The sequence below is a fragment of the Pelodiscus sinensis genome, chromosome 8, assembly GCF_049634645.1.
Source record: "Pelodiscus sinensis isolate JC-2024 chromosome 8, ASM4963464v1, whole genome shotgun sequence".
NCBI classification, from domain to species: Eukaryota; Metazoa; Chordata; order Testudines; family Trionychidae; genus Pelodiscus; species Pelodiscus sinensis.
The window spans coordinates 48,280,640-48,295,559 of record NC_134718.1 but is presented as its reverse complement, the minus strand read 5'-3'; the positions used below and the strand labels follow the sequence as shown (position 1 = coordinate 48,295,559).

General features: G+C 39.2%; 1 protein-coding gene across 1 annotated transcript in view; it reads right to left on the bottom strand.

The window, feature by feature from the left end:
• TCERG1L (transcription elongation regulator 1 like) overlaps positions 1–14,920 on the bottom strand; it is a 247,187-nt gene that overhangs the window by 69,917 nt on the left and 162,350 nt on the right. Inside the window, exon 5 of the mRNA XM_006136638.4 lies at positions 8,904–9,029. Coding sequence (XP_006136700.2) covers positions 8,904–9,029 — 126 coding nt within the window. The remainder of the gene's footprint in view (positions 1–8,903; positions 9,030–14,920) is intronic.

The following is a 14,920-nucleotide window of genomic DNA, read 5'->3' as shown; positions in this document are numbered from 1 at the left end:
CAGTGTAGACAGCTCGCAGCTTATTCCGGAAAAGCGGCTGCTTTTCCGGAATAAGTGGCCCAGTGTAGACACAGCCGAAAAGTCATTCTTCTGGTCTACTCTGTACTGATTAGGCCTCCTTTGGAGTATTGTGTTCAGTTCTGGGCAGCACATTTCAAGAAAGATGTGGAGAAATTGGAGAAGGTCCAGAGAATAGCAACAAAAATGATTAAAGACCTAGAAAACATGACTTATGAGGGAAGACTAAAAGAATTGGGCTTGTTTAGTTTAGAAAAGAAAAGACTGAGAAGGGACATTATAGCGGTTTTCAAGTATCTAAAAGGGTGTTACAAGGAGGAGGGAGAAAAAGTGTTCTCCTTGGCCTCTGATGATAGGAGAGGAAGCAATGGGCTTAAATTGCATCAAGGGAGATTTAGATTGGACATTAGGAAAAACTTCCCAACTGTCAGAGTGGTTGAACACTGGAATAAATTGCCTAAGGCTACTGTGGAATCTCCATCACTGGAGATATTTAAGAGCAGGTTGGATAGACATCTGTCAGGGATGATCTAGACAGTGTTTGGTTCTTCCATGAGGGCAGGGGACAAGACTCGATGACCTCTCGAGGTCCTTTCCAGTTCTAGTATTCTATTATTCTATGATTTCATGTTTTACAGATTTTACTATCTTAAAAAACCCTCATAACCCTCTATTCTGTACAGTACAGGCCACAGAATTTCAGCCAAGTGATCTCTGCCTCTGACCCAAAACATTGCAGTAGAAATAGAGTACATACAACTTAAAATTGTTCTTTCAGCTAAAATCGTGTTGCACTAACGAGGCAGCCTAAGAACTGTAATAAAACAATCTGTTTGTCAGATAAGGAAAGTAAGGTTTAGAGAGGTCACACTGCCTCAAAACAATCTGTTTATCAGATAAGGAAAGTAAGGTTTAGAGTGGTAAGGAAGCCTGAGCTGTCTATGAGAAGGGAACATCTTGAAGATTTCTCTCATCCACTAAAATGAAGGACATTGAACAAGATGCATGTTTACTTTCTCTTTGAGATCATACACTTCTACAGATTTGTGCTTCTTTTAATCTTCTTTTCCCACTTCAATTTGAAATAAGTGCATAAAATATCCCACAGTATAACACTAATTACTGTTATATATTTTATATATAATCAGACTTCCCCCTCCCCAAATTTATCACCTTAATTAACATTGATATATTGCTGTAGTTGCTTTACTGCCACCTGATGGTATATAGGAAGTGTGCAATAACAATGATCTCTCCAACTTGATTCAGGTAGAGCTGAATGAATAATACATATGTAGAAGTAAAAGATCTCAGCAACATTGTCTTGTGTACATGGTAGACAGTATGTGCTAATGTATGTACACATTTTATTAACAACTGGATTATACTGAGTTACATATTTAACTAAATGGGGAAAACAAATCCAAGTAGAAAAGGCAGCATTCAAATGACTGAATGTCATTTCTATCATGTATGTTAATTAACTGTAATGATTCCAGGCCAGATCTTCAGGTAAATCAGGGAAGTATCTCTGAAAACATAAAGCATGGCCTGTTTACACCATCTTATATGCTGGCCCTCAGATACTCAACTCCTTAGCCAGCATTATTATCATCCAGTTCTTTTAGCCATATATCTTATTTCCCTTCTTCCATCTCTTCTCTCATTTCCTCATACTCTCCCTCTTACTCTGTGCATCCTTCCTGCACTTTTTTTGCAAAAAAAGAAGAAAAATAGTTGAAGCTAGTCTTTACGCTGTGATTCAGACATTTGCTGATTCTTGCAGACATGCTGTCCTCTACTTCCTATCGTGATTTCTAAGACAATATCCAGTTTAAGATTTTGGTACTAACCGTCAAAGTTTGCAGTGGTGTGGGAACAGCATATTTACTAGATCACTTAAAGTTCTGGGAGGAGGACTGTTCTGGTTAACAAAGCAGCTTCTCAGGTGCAAAGGGACTTCCTTCCACAAGGATAATACTCATCTGTGAAGGAGATAGAGCTTCCCTGTGGCTGGTCTCAGACTGTGGAATCAACTTCTCCAGAACACAAAAAATTCACCACCTTCTGTTTTAAGTGCAACATGTATATTTAAAAAACATAACTTTACTAAAACAAAACATTATACTGAACATGTAGTCCCCCCCTCAAAAAGAAGAGGAGAGAAAGAATAAGCCACATGTCACAGCTGTTAGTCAAACTGATTAATACACTAAAGAATTGCATCTGACGAAGTGGGTCTTTGCCCATGAAAGCTTATGCTCCAACACTTCAGTTAGTCTATAAGGTGCCACAAGACGATTCAGACTAACGCGGCTACCCCTCTGACACTAAAGAATGGCACTCAGATACTACAGTGATAATGGTGGTGCAAGAATCTATGTAAAACAGAATAGATTAGAACAGAACAGAATAAAATAGCTCCTAAACCTAGTTACTCACAGAAAATTTGAAAATATAACCCATTGGGATAAAACATATCCAACCTAATGATTTCAAAATATTTCTAGAATTTACATGGAGATTTACTAATTGCAATCTAGTTGAAATAACTAAGCATATTTTATTTGTCTGTGATCAATTATATATCATTGCTCTTAGTAAGTCTGATAAATAAATGAACTTTTCAAAGGACCATCTCTCTTGTTTTAACATTGACTCAAGAAAGTGAATTTTATTATGTTGTAGATATCACCTTTGTACAATTCCTAATTTACGGTCATATTTTGAGAAAGGGAAAAGCTACTACTGGGCCATTAATTGTTAGTTGTAGTGGAGGATAAAACAATATTTTTGTTTAGATTTTTGTACAGTGTTCTACAAACTATTTGTGGTGAATATAATCTGAATTAAAACATGTTCAAGTGAGTGAGGCTAGTAATCTATCATTACAAATATATGCTCTTTAGTTTTCTGAAATGTATTTTCTAAAATAGGGTCATATTCCCAAAGTCTATTAATCACATTTAAATTCTGCTCTGTTATGGAACTTCAATATTCTAATGTATTCAGCTGTCCCCATCAAGGTTTTATTCTATTTTTTACAACAAACATTGCAGTTCCCCTCTATAAAAGAAAGTCATGAGAAGGTAATTTAATACTGGTAATTTAAATATTAAAATGTGTATAATATGAAATATAATTGCCAGAGAAACATGACTGTGCCACACCAGATGTCACTGTTTTGTGTCTGATCCTTGATCTTACTAACACTTAAGCATATGCCTGACTTTATATTTGTTAGTAGTCCTATCTAAGTCAATGGAACTACTTGCATACATACATTTAGGCATAAAGCTTCAGTCTTTTCAGAATCGGGCCGTTGTTTGGTAATGTGTCTATCATAGTGGCAAGTATTTGATGTTTCAGGGAGAGTTAACGTAGATCACTAGATCAGTTATGCAACACCTTTCTGTGGGGAAAAACACTTAGAAGATATTAGAATATATCTTCCCTTTTGTATCTCCCAATACTATTTGCCTGGCATAAGACTTGATGATCCTTGTGCCACTTTGACACTTGGAAGTGTAGCTGCAAATATTAAAATATCTATTGCTTTTTTATTTCCCCCAAACTATTTGCCCATGGCAGTGAATTTCTACAAGTTAGTTACATACTATGTAGGAAAGTATTTCCTTCTATCCATTTTAATTACTTGCCTTTTAAGATCACTTTATTTATGCATTTACTGTACTCAGGTTCTGAAAACGTTCAAACTTGGCAATAATATAAAAGAACTGTTTTGGTACAGTCAGTATGCATGAAGTTCAGCAAAACTCAGTTATCTCCCTAACAAGGCTGTACATATAAGATACATTGCACCACTAAAAAAAAAAATCTAGTTCCTTTGGAAGACTTATGTTTTGCTTTGCTTTATAAAGATTCAAATTCTGACCATTTCAGGAATGTTTTCATTTCCAGGGTGGTTTTCTCTCCCCTTGGTTCTGGATCCTGCACAGATGGGAACTTTTAAAATGGAGGCTTCTCTGACTCCTTTGCAAATATTCCCAAGGCAGTAACAAGGGTGGTGTAAGCGGGGTGCTCATCCCAGGTGCATCATAATTAGGAATGCAAAGACGCAATGGCTGCATCTAAACTGGCATGATTTTGCGGAAATACTTTTAATGGAAAAATTTTTCCGTTAAAAATATTTCCGCAAAAGCGCATCAAGATTGGCACGGATGCTTTTGCGCAAAAAGTGCTTTTGCGCAAAAGCATCCGTGGCCAGTCTAGACGCGATTTTGCGCAAGAAAGCCCCAATTGCCATTTTAGCCATCGAGGCTTTTTTGCTCAAAACAGTTCTTCCCTGTCTACACTGGCCCTCTTGAGCATGTATTCTTGCACAAGAGGGCTTTTTCCCGAGCGGGAGCGTGAAAGTATTTGCACAAGAAACACTGATTTTGTACATTACAAAGTCAGTGCTCTTGCGCAAATTCAAGCGGCTAGTGTAAACAGCTGGTAAGGTTTTGCACAAAAGCAGCCGCTTTTCCGCAAAATCTTGCCAGTCTAGACACACCCACTAAGTAAAAATGGTAAGCTGCAAAAGAAAAGAGCATGACACATGCTAACCTAAGGAGAGGGGTTGCATAATTAATATTTTGCCCCAGGCACAAAAATACCTAGTTACTGCACTGAATATCTCACAGTAAATACAGCTTTCCATCTCTTGGCTTCTTTTTGCAGTGCAGGCAGACCTAGATCCCATGAACTCCAGCACATTTTCAATGAAAAGAAAGGGAGATCAACAGATGGAGTTCCCTATCCACATATGAATGGATCTGAGCGGAGGAGAGAACCCGGTCAAAATGGCTCACAGGTTGGTGTATTCTAATTTTTATAGCCTAGAAGCCCTTTGAACAATCAAGGGAGCATTGCACAGTTCTCATGCATGCCACCTTGGTCTATCTTTTTTCAAAAAGAAATTTTAATATGGCAACATGCTAGAAGATTAGTGACCTAGGGTCTCAGGTCAGTTACTGAGTCACATTGTGACCCTGGGCATGTCATTTTACTTTTGTGACTTTGAGATTAATGGATGAAACGAGCTAAATACAATTGTGAATTGTTATTGCTTATTATTATTAATTTGATTTTTCCATTGAAGACAAGGATTACTGAAAGTGCTAGCTAGTAGTAACCCATGGAAATACTGTTTTGTCATCTTAGATAATATTAAAGAATAAGTCATGATGTGATTTTCCTTCAGGTGAAGTTGCTATTTTTCTGTTAGATGAAATTACCAGGAAATCAAATGAGAAAAACTGGGAAAGATGAATGAGTTTTATATTTATAAGAAAAAACTGGAAGCAAAAAAATAATGCTTATCTTTTTTGCATTACATGGATAAATGGAAAAATATAATGATTGCTGTTCTACACCTATGACATTTCTATGATTCTGGTGCAATAGTACTCATTTGATTGAGGAAACCTATTGAACAAATGTCATACCAGACTTACAAAAAAATATTGATAGTCACAAAAAAAGCTCTATGCAATCGAATCACCACACATATCTATGGAAAAAATGAGGATGTTAGTTATTTTTCAGTCTGTCAATAAAAAGACTATTAATAGGGTCTTAGAACAACTAGAAATCTTGTTATCCACCTGCAATTGGCTACACAATGGCATATCAGCAAGACTCTAAGTAAACTTTCATCTTACTTTTAGTGTGTTCCTTAAACAGTATTAAAGACAATTTATTTTAGAGGACTTTGCTTTCAAAAAGGAAACATAACTTAGCACAATCCTCTCATTCTTAATGATTCATAAGCAGGAATTTTTGTGTGTGGGTCTCTAAGCAATGTAACTCTCTAGATCAAGGCTACTCAACATGCAGCCTGTGGGCCACATGCAGTCCACGGCCCTCTTGTTTGTGGCCCGCAGTGCAATTTGGGTTTGGGGTGCAGTTTAGATTGATATGTGTTTTAGCAGTTAAATTCCTGGACAGTTGTGAAAAAAAAGTAGTCAACATAATGGTCTTCTGTTGATATGCATTTTAGTAGTTAAATTCCTGGACTGTCATTGCTCATTAAAAGTGCTGCCATATGGGTGGAAAATGGGTAAATATTGCATTATATTAATATCAGCAGAACCAACTTAAATGGGGCGTGTGTGTTGTGTACTTTTGCTGTAATCTTTGTATTCATGCCAATCAGTGTGAAATAAGCTATTTGCATATATTTACATATATATTTGCATGTATATGCAACCACACTTAAGTTGCAGCCCTCGGCATGTGCTGTGAGTATCATTGTGGTCCCTGGGGCTTCCAAAGTTGAGTAGCTCTGCAGCAGATGATGAAAGCAACTAAACGTCTGAAAAGTAGATAATCACAGAAGAAAGACAAACACATTTGACACACATTTCTCTGAAGTTTTCTAAAGTATCTCATAATTGAAATGTGAACAATGACAGAAAACTGTGTGTACACATGTGTAAAAGATAGAATATTCAGTGTAGTTACAAATAAATCAGAAGATTTTATTTGGGGAAAGATGTAACATGCAAATAATAAAATGCTTATTAATAAATAATCAAAAAACTCTACTCTTCAGGGAAGCCTATGAGTCCATTAATGTATTTTTGTAGAATAGCCCATAATTATTAATTCCTTGAGACAAATCTACATACCAGCCTATTTCAGACCTTAATTTTAGACAGTGTATTTTACCAGCACGTTTTAGTGATTCAAACATGGTTTCACGGTAATTTGCAAGCACAAAAAGGTAGGTCAGCTTCTGAAATATGACCATCTAATTCTACATCTCTGGGTGCAACATGTTTTTTGTGCTAAAATTACTTAGACAGAGGAGATCCTATAGAATTATGCTAGGACTGGAAGCTTCAATAGATCAGAGTATTTCTCAAAAATATGCCCTAGAACTTGTGCTTACCAACATATCCAAGTGGGGTGTTGCAACCATTTTTCTCTTCTTTTATGTTAGATTTGGAGGGGAAACTCTTTTCTACTGTAACATGGGGGCAGGTTATGGACAAGCTGGAGAACCTATGGCTTATGTAAAAATGACAAGGAGTCCTGTGGTACCTTAAAGACTAATAGATTTATTTGAGCATGAGCTTTTGTGGGTTGTAGCCCACTTCATCAGAGGCATGAAGTGGAAACTTCTGTTTGACATATGTATATATATGTCCCCAAAAAGGGACTGTTACATTACTATGCAGAGGACCAGTATAACTGAGGCCAACTCTTTTACGGTGGAAGTGGACCATTCCCAACAGTTGATAAGGTAAAAATGCCCAGATGGATTGGTTCTGGGCTAGTATTTTTGTTGTGTGATGTGTGGTTGGTAGTATTTATTTCAAGTTGGGAGGCTGTGTGTAAGCAACATCTGTGAGAGTGAGGGATCGTCATCTAGGATATGTTGTAGATACTGATGTGCTGAAGAGGTTTTAGCTGGAGACAGTAGGTAATGGCCAATGGCCTTTAACTGGGGGACTGTCGGTACTAACTAGAGGCATTACCATACTTGAACAAAAAACTTTCAAACCCAGCCTGCAGCATGAAACTACAGAGCTAGAATTAATATGCAAACTTGACACTATCAAAGTAGGTTTGTACAAAGAATGGGAGCAGCTAGCTTATTACAAAAAATATTTCCCCCCCTCTTGGCATTCTCAACTTCTTATCAACTGTAGGGAGTGGGCCACATCCACAGTAATTGAACTGGCCTCATGCACACCAGTCCTCCCCATAGTAATGCGACACTACCACCTTTATATGTACATATCTCTGCCAATCTGAAGTTTCCACTTCATGCATCTGATAAAGTGGGCTCCAACTCACTAAAGCTTATGCTCAAATAAAACTGTTAGTCTTTAAAATAGTGATAGAAATGTAGCCGTGTTAGTCTGGGGTAGCTGAAGCAAAATGCAGGACAATGTAGCACTTTAAAGACTAACAAGATGGTTTATTAGATGATGAGCTTTTGTGGGCCAGACCCACTTCCTCAGATCAAGGTTTTGATCTGAGGAAGTGGGTCTGGCCCACGAAAGCTCATCATCTAATAAACCATCTTGTTAGTCTTTAAAGTGCTACATTGTCCTGCATTTTGTTAGTCTTTAAGGCGCCAAAGGACTTTTCACTGATTTTAGTGAAGCAGACTAACATGGCTGCTCCTCTAAAATACCACTTAAGTGTTCTTCCAGTATCTTGAGGTACCTCAGTCTCAATTCATCCCCTCATTCTACTCAGGAAGAGAAAGCACTTTGCTTAGTCCAAAAGCAATCATCTTCCACTAAAATGCTGCTGTATTCACATTCAATCTGTCAGTATTTTGCCTAGTTAAGAAAGCATAATTACAATTGCACATCAAATTCTGGTCTCCCTTTAAACATAATTTGCCATGTGTAAATTTGAATTGAGACAAAGCCTTAAGGCTCCCTTGAACCTTTCAGAAGAATGAGATCACCCTCCTGCCAATCACATCATTTCATCTACAAATACATGCATGTTTAGATGGCTGTGGGCATGATACTGTGATCAGTGGGGGACATCAAAAAGCATCCACTGTGGTGTATAGACAAACGGATTCCATAGACCAGCTATGGGTATATTATCTTTGCAATGCCTGTGAACATTACTGACATGGAACGAGAGGCCTAATGATGGCTCCAGAAATTAAACCCTTTACATCACCAAATGCAAAGCTGCTGCTAAGTATCAGGCAGGGAAAACAAGATCTAAAATATTTTGAAGAAGCTCTTGAGAAATTTTACTCAAGAGTAAATTGTGTAAAATTTACAGGTTTTTTTAATGTTTTACGCTACTGTGCAGTATAGGAATCATGACTTGGTCAGAAGTACACAAATATGGAACATATGGTTTAGTAATATAAAACATACAGTGAAACATACACTCACCTGTTAATGCCTGATCCACCAAATTGGTTGTCATGAAAGTCACAGCTGGTGTAGATACAGCTGCAACCCTGGTGACTTGTGTTGGCATCAAAGGAGTCATATGAGCATCCATTCTAGAAGCAGCACCTGCATACAGAGTACAAGGAAACATTAACTTTTTTTCCCTCTAGATAAATTTACTAAAAATTTATTTTGCTTGTGCCATCTAATTTCAAAATGACTTAATTCAGTTCTTGATAAATATAAATGGGAAAATATTTCCAAACATTTCTATGAATAATCATTTGAATGTTTAAATTAATTTATGTTCACTGTGTTCATACCCCTTTTGTGTTTGCTTTATTCATTGTCAGGGATGTTCATAGAGAGAGTGAATTTTAAGCAAACATTGGAGAATAATCACAGAAGGTGATTCTCAATTAGTCAACATGGAACAATTTCACCAGGCACCACATTTGCTGAGATCTAATCAGAGATTTTCTGCTCATCTACTCAAGAAATAGACTACATCAAGTTTAATCTCTTTGCCTATCAAAACTAACCAACCTAACCTTACTTTTTAATGTGGATTATTCACAATGAAATGATTTTTGGCCAAAAATTATTCTCCAAAATTATTTGGCAAATGATTTAAAAGAAGAGTATATCCCTGAAATCACAATCTACTCAGACAAGTCAAAAACTGAAAAAAGTAAAAATGAATCAAATACATTATTTATGATGAATTAGTCACTATTGCTGAGCTCCCCTGCTAAATCTATGCTAATTAAAACTGAACTACTTAGTCTTTAAGATACATTTCAATTTAGAGCTACTGAAAAATTCATTGTTAAAACCTAAGCACTAATTTTCACCTTTGTGTGAGTTTACTCATACATTGACTCTGTCCAAGCACGATCACCAGATTTTTAGAGTCTTTGGTTTCACTGAATAGTCTAACTGTACATGGGATATGGGATTATTTCTGTAGTACTTGAGCTTTATTGTAGCAGGAATGCATAAAAACCCCATGAACACATACCAACTCCATGAACACATTTAGGGTATGTCTAGACTACATGCCTCTGTTGACAGAGGCATGTAAGTTAGACATACCGACATAGTCAATGAAGCGGGGATTTAAATATCCCCCACTTCATTAGAATAAAAGTGGCCAACACGTTGTGCCAGCTCAGCTGTTTGTCAGCACAAACTGGCAGTCAAGACGTGGATTGGTCGACAAGGAAAGCCTTTGCCGACCGATCCCTTATACCTCGTGAAACGAGGTTTACAGGATCGGTTGTCAAAGGCTTTCCTTGTCGACTGATTCATTGACTATGTCGGTATGTCTAATTTACATGCCTTTGTCGGCAGAGGCATATAGTCTAGACATACCCTTAGAGTCTTTTGACTCTTTGATTACAAGTTTTTGAAGGAAGGTTAATAAGAAAAACTATTATTAATATATAAAATACTGATAATACTTTTCAATATATCCACCATTGCACAAAATAAATAATACACTTGAAATCAGACTTATTCCTTAAAAGTACTATTTGTATCTATTTATATCCTTGGTGGAACTCAACCAGGTATTTATTTATATCTGAGATGTAAATTAGCATACACAAAAATAATGTTTGTACTTTTACATGCTTTAGCTGGGACCACATGTACTTTAAAAGTCCGTTGTCAAACGGTACATAATGCACCTTAGACACAGCCATTGGAAAAGACTTGGCACGTTCACCCTTCTCAAAACAGTTGTTTTAAAGTGAAAAAAATAAGCCATTTATGTGTATATTCTGCTGCTAAACATACATATCCCCTAAAGGGTTTAATATAAGCTACTCATGCAAAGATAATAGAATAAACTACTCTCATTGAAAATCCAGCTCTTCCAGCTTCAATATTCAGGAGACAATAGTGAGATCTATTAGTCAGCTGAGAGAAACTGCCCCAGAAAGTGGTGAAAACCCAATTATTTGATTCACTTACACCATTGGGCAAATATTAAGAATGTAGTGTAGCAACCAGTGGAAGAGCAATGAAGTAGGTGATTTGATCTATAGGCTTTATCCATCTCTAGTTTCTAAGGAGCACATTGTCCTCACCCTCCAGGGGAAGAACTAGAACCCAGGGAAAGCCCACTTAAGTCCTTATGAACAGTTTAAAAAATAAGTGTTCTAGCTCCCAATGGGGCTAAACTGCCAGGACCTCTTTTACCTGCCACAGATTCTTGAACAGGGCTGGACAAAATATGATCTGCAGGCCACATGTGGCCCATGGAAGCCTCAGCCAGCTCCCACTGGGCACTCAGTAAAGTCAGCTGCAGAGCCATGTGTATGTCTCTGAATGCTGAGAGCCTAGAGGGAGGGGGCAGAGGCTTCTCATACTGCCCCCACCCTCAGTAGCTCCCATTGACTGGTTTCTGGCTCAGAGCAGCTGCCAGTTTGCAAGACAGGCAGCATGTGAAGTACCCTTCCCAGATATTGCCTGGGCTCACAAAATTCAATTCAGAGAAGCAAACATGATCCCTGAAGCTGCTCTAGGCATGTACAGGAGATGCTCCACAGGGAGCCTAGCTAAAGAACCTGCTAACTGGGAGTTGCCCAGGTAAGCATCTCCCAGCCACAGCCTGCCTCTGCACGCCAGCTAACCTTTTGAATCCCCATCCCAGCCCCTCATCACCTGCCCAATCACTGCCCCTCTTACACCCATCCTCAGGTCAAAACCTGCTCCCAGACCTTGTACCCCAATCCAGTATCCCTGGTCACAATCCAAATCACTGCACCCCCTCTTGCTCCAAGTCACAATTCATTCCCAGGCCCTACACTCCCTCCTCCTACACTGCTTCCCCAAGCCAGAATCCTCTTATGTACCCATACCCTCTCCCAAACCCCACACCCCAATCCCCTGTCCCAGGTCACAACACTAACCCCTGCACCTCTACCCCAGATCACAGTCTCTTCCCAGAACCTACGCCCCTCCTAAACCACAGTCCTCTGCTCTAGGTCACAATCCCCTCCTTTGCCCAAAACTCCCCCCCAGATCCCACACCCCAATCCATTACCCCAAACTCTCTTCTGCACCCAACCTCCATCACAGACCCCGCACTTCCTCCATTAATATAATGGACGAGCGTGGCCCTCGACCTCTTAGAAAATTCTAGGAGTGGCCCCCTCCTTCACAAATTATTGCCCACACCTTCTCTTGATCCTATTGAAAGGGTTTCTAAAGCAAAGAGGAGTCTGCAAAAATATAATGTATGTACAGGCTGCATTAACTTTAATTGGTTTCATGCTGGTGAGGACAATGCTTAACACCCATTTCCACATGTCAGCATGGAGCCTAGGGACTATACCACAGATATGTCTCACCTCCACTTTGAAACAGAGGAAGACCCCCATGCACAGGCCTGGCTGTACATGATCTGGGCCTACAACCTCTACAAATTACAACTTCAAGATCACTGATTAATATTTATTGTCTTCTCCAAGTAATGGGTTTTTAAGTTGCTATTTTAATATATTGTTTTTTCCAATTATCAATTACAGTTTCCCAGATGAAGACTGGAATTTAGCCAGCACTATGACGTCTATCCTGATCATAAGTGAAGAAGATTAAAAATAAACCCTTAGTAAAAGTCATTTTAATGGTGTTTCATTTTTTATACGATCCTAACTTTTGCTGCAGCAGAAGTGGCAAAAATATAAATTTAGTTGATATCATAATGCTTGAAAGAACTAGAAAGAAAAAGTTATTATAACAGGTTACAATTACTAAGGAACCACCCAGGAAAATAAATAAATTAATATTAAGCACTGCCAAAAATGACAAGTACTGAAGGAAGAGCTAGAATTTATTTAAAAAGAGGAGATAGATAATTGTAGTTCAGTGAATACTAGTGGTGATGCAGTTTTATAAATATAAACTAGTATAAGCCAGAATGTCTCCAAGACATAATAACATGATACAGGAAACAGGTAAAGTGATATATTTATTTTAAAAAAACAACAACAAATGGTCTGGTAGCACTTTATAGACTAACAAAACATGTAGATGGTATCATGAGCTTTTCGTGGGCACAACCCACTTCTTCAGATGACTGATCATCCGATGACTGATCATCTGAAGAAGTGGGCTATGCCCACGAAAAGCTCAAGATACCATCTACATGTTTTGTTAGTCCCGTGGTCCCCAACCCGGTGCCTGCGGGCGCCATGGCGCCCGCCGGGCCCTTTACATGCGCCCGCGGAGCAACCTGGGCTGGCCCCGCCCCCGGGCATGCAGCAGGTGCCAGCCCCGGGCGCATGGCCGGCCCTGGCCCTGGGTGCACTGCGCGTGCCCTTGCCAGCCCTGGCCCTGGCCCCACCCCCATGTGCGCCGCACGTGCCCTTGCCGGCCCCGGCCCCGTGGAACCGGGGCAGTCCCTGCCCGGGATCGCTGCACATGCCGCTGCTGGCCTCAGGCGTGTGGCGCATGCTTGGCCCCACCCCCAGTCACGTGGCCTGTGAGTGGCCCCGCCCCCGTACATGCAAAAGTGAGCGGCCCCGCCCCCAGGCGCCCGGCAATCCCAAAAGGTTGGGGACCACTGTGTTAGTCTATAAATTGCTACCAGACCATTTGTTGTTTTTTTCTGTAATAGACTAACTGGGCTACCCCCTGAAGCTATTTATTTCAAGTTTGTTTCATTTTTATATGGTGAAAGTGACACTGATACCAGTGGTACGAGCATGCTTTCCAGCTCTAAGAGACATTAGGAGTGTGGGACAACTTTAAATCAAACGAGAGTCCAAATGTGTTTAGAGCATTGAGGAACTGTCAGAAATATTGAGGAACAGGTCTCTGAATCCATGGAGATAGATAGTTATTTTGGGCTTAGAAGTGATAAGCATGTTGCTTTTGCTATTGGTACTTGAGCCTCCTGGTATATTAGTAATACACATTTTTTTAGTTTTCTTTAACCGCAAGCTCACTTCTAGCCCTTCAATCTTCTGAGGTTGGTAAACTGCATCCTATGCACATGTGTAATCTGTATCAGAGACTTTCATCTGAGAGCTGAATGTCTAAGGCATGTCAGCTCTAGGAGGAGATTAATGATCCAATAGCACTTTATCATATTAGTAGGAACTGGGCCTATATTTTGTTCATGCACTGATGTGCACTGATGCTGTACAGAGGTGGTGCAGGATTAGCTACTGATCCAAAAAATGGCTGCATGAAAATGACATTGTTTTTTAAATACCTTGGGAACTAGTGCAGAAGGAAGAAAAAGGACGCTGCAAGTCTTCAATATGAAACAAAGATTTACATCAAACAGAATTCAATCAGAGGCAAAAAAGACTTAAATCAGGCAATACATAGAAAAGGAATGCATTATACATTAAGAAACAGATCTGTATTTTTATTGCATCTAAAGATAACAACAGGACTGACACTTCATTGTACAGGCACACAAGTAAGCATGACAGACACTTGGAGAGAAGGGCCCATATGTTCTTATGGTAATAGAAATAAGATCGTATGGTTGCAAAGCTCATGATGATTCACAATCATCTGAAGTACAGTATAACTGCTGCACAATATATTTATTCATGATTGGCTGATTTATTGTACACATTACAGCAGATGTGCATCTTGAAGGAAATGAAGGATGAGAAGGCAGTGGCGTTGTGGAATAATCCTGGAGGGCTTTCCAAGCACAAGGGACAGCACGGAATAAAGCAAGGAAATGCTAGCAGAAGAAGTGCTCAAACGGATGATCTAGGCTGCAAACGTTTTGGTGGAGCAGAAGGAATAGAAGATGCAATAAGAACTCTCTGGCTTGCTTAATCTCCTAACGAAAACAGCCCACAGTCTTCTTCCTGCTATCCCATCCCTGTGGGATAATAGTTACCTTCTGGCAATTACCCTTGATGAGCCAGTAGGGGTTACATGAGGGAAAAGCCAAAAAGTTTAATTGCCAGCAGCTGTGGGAAATACTCCAGTAAAAAAGCATTTTATTATCCCTTCTTACTTTTTAGTCATTAAATCAG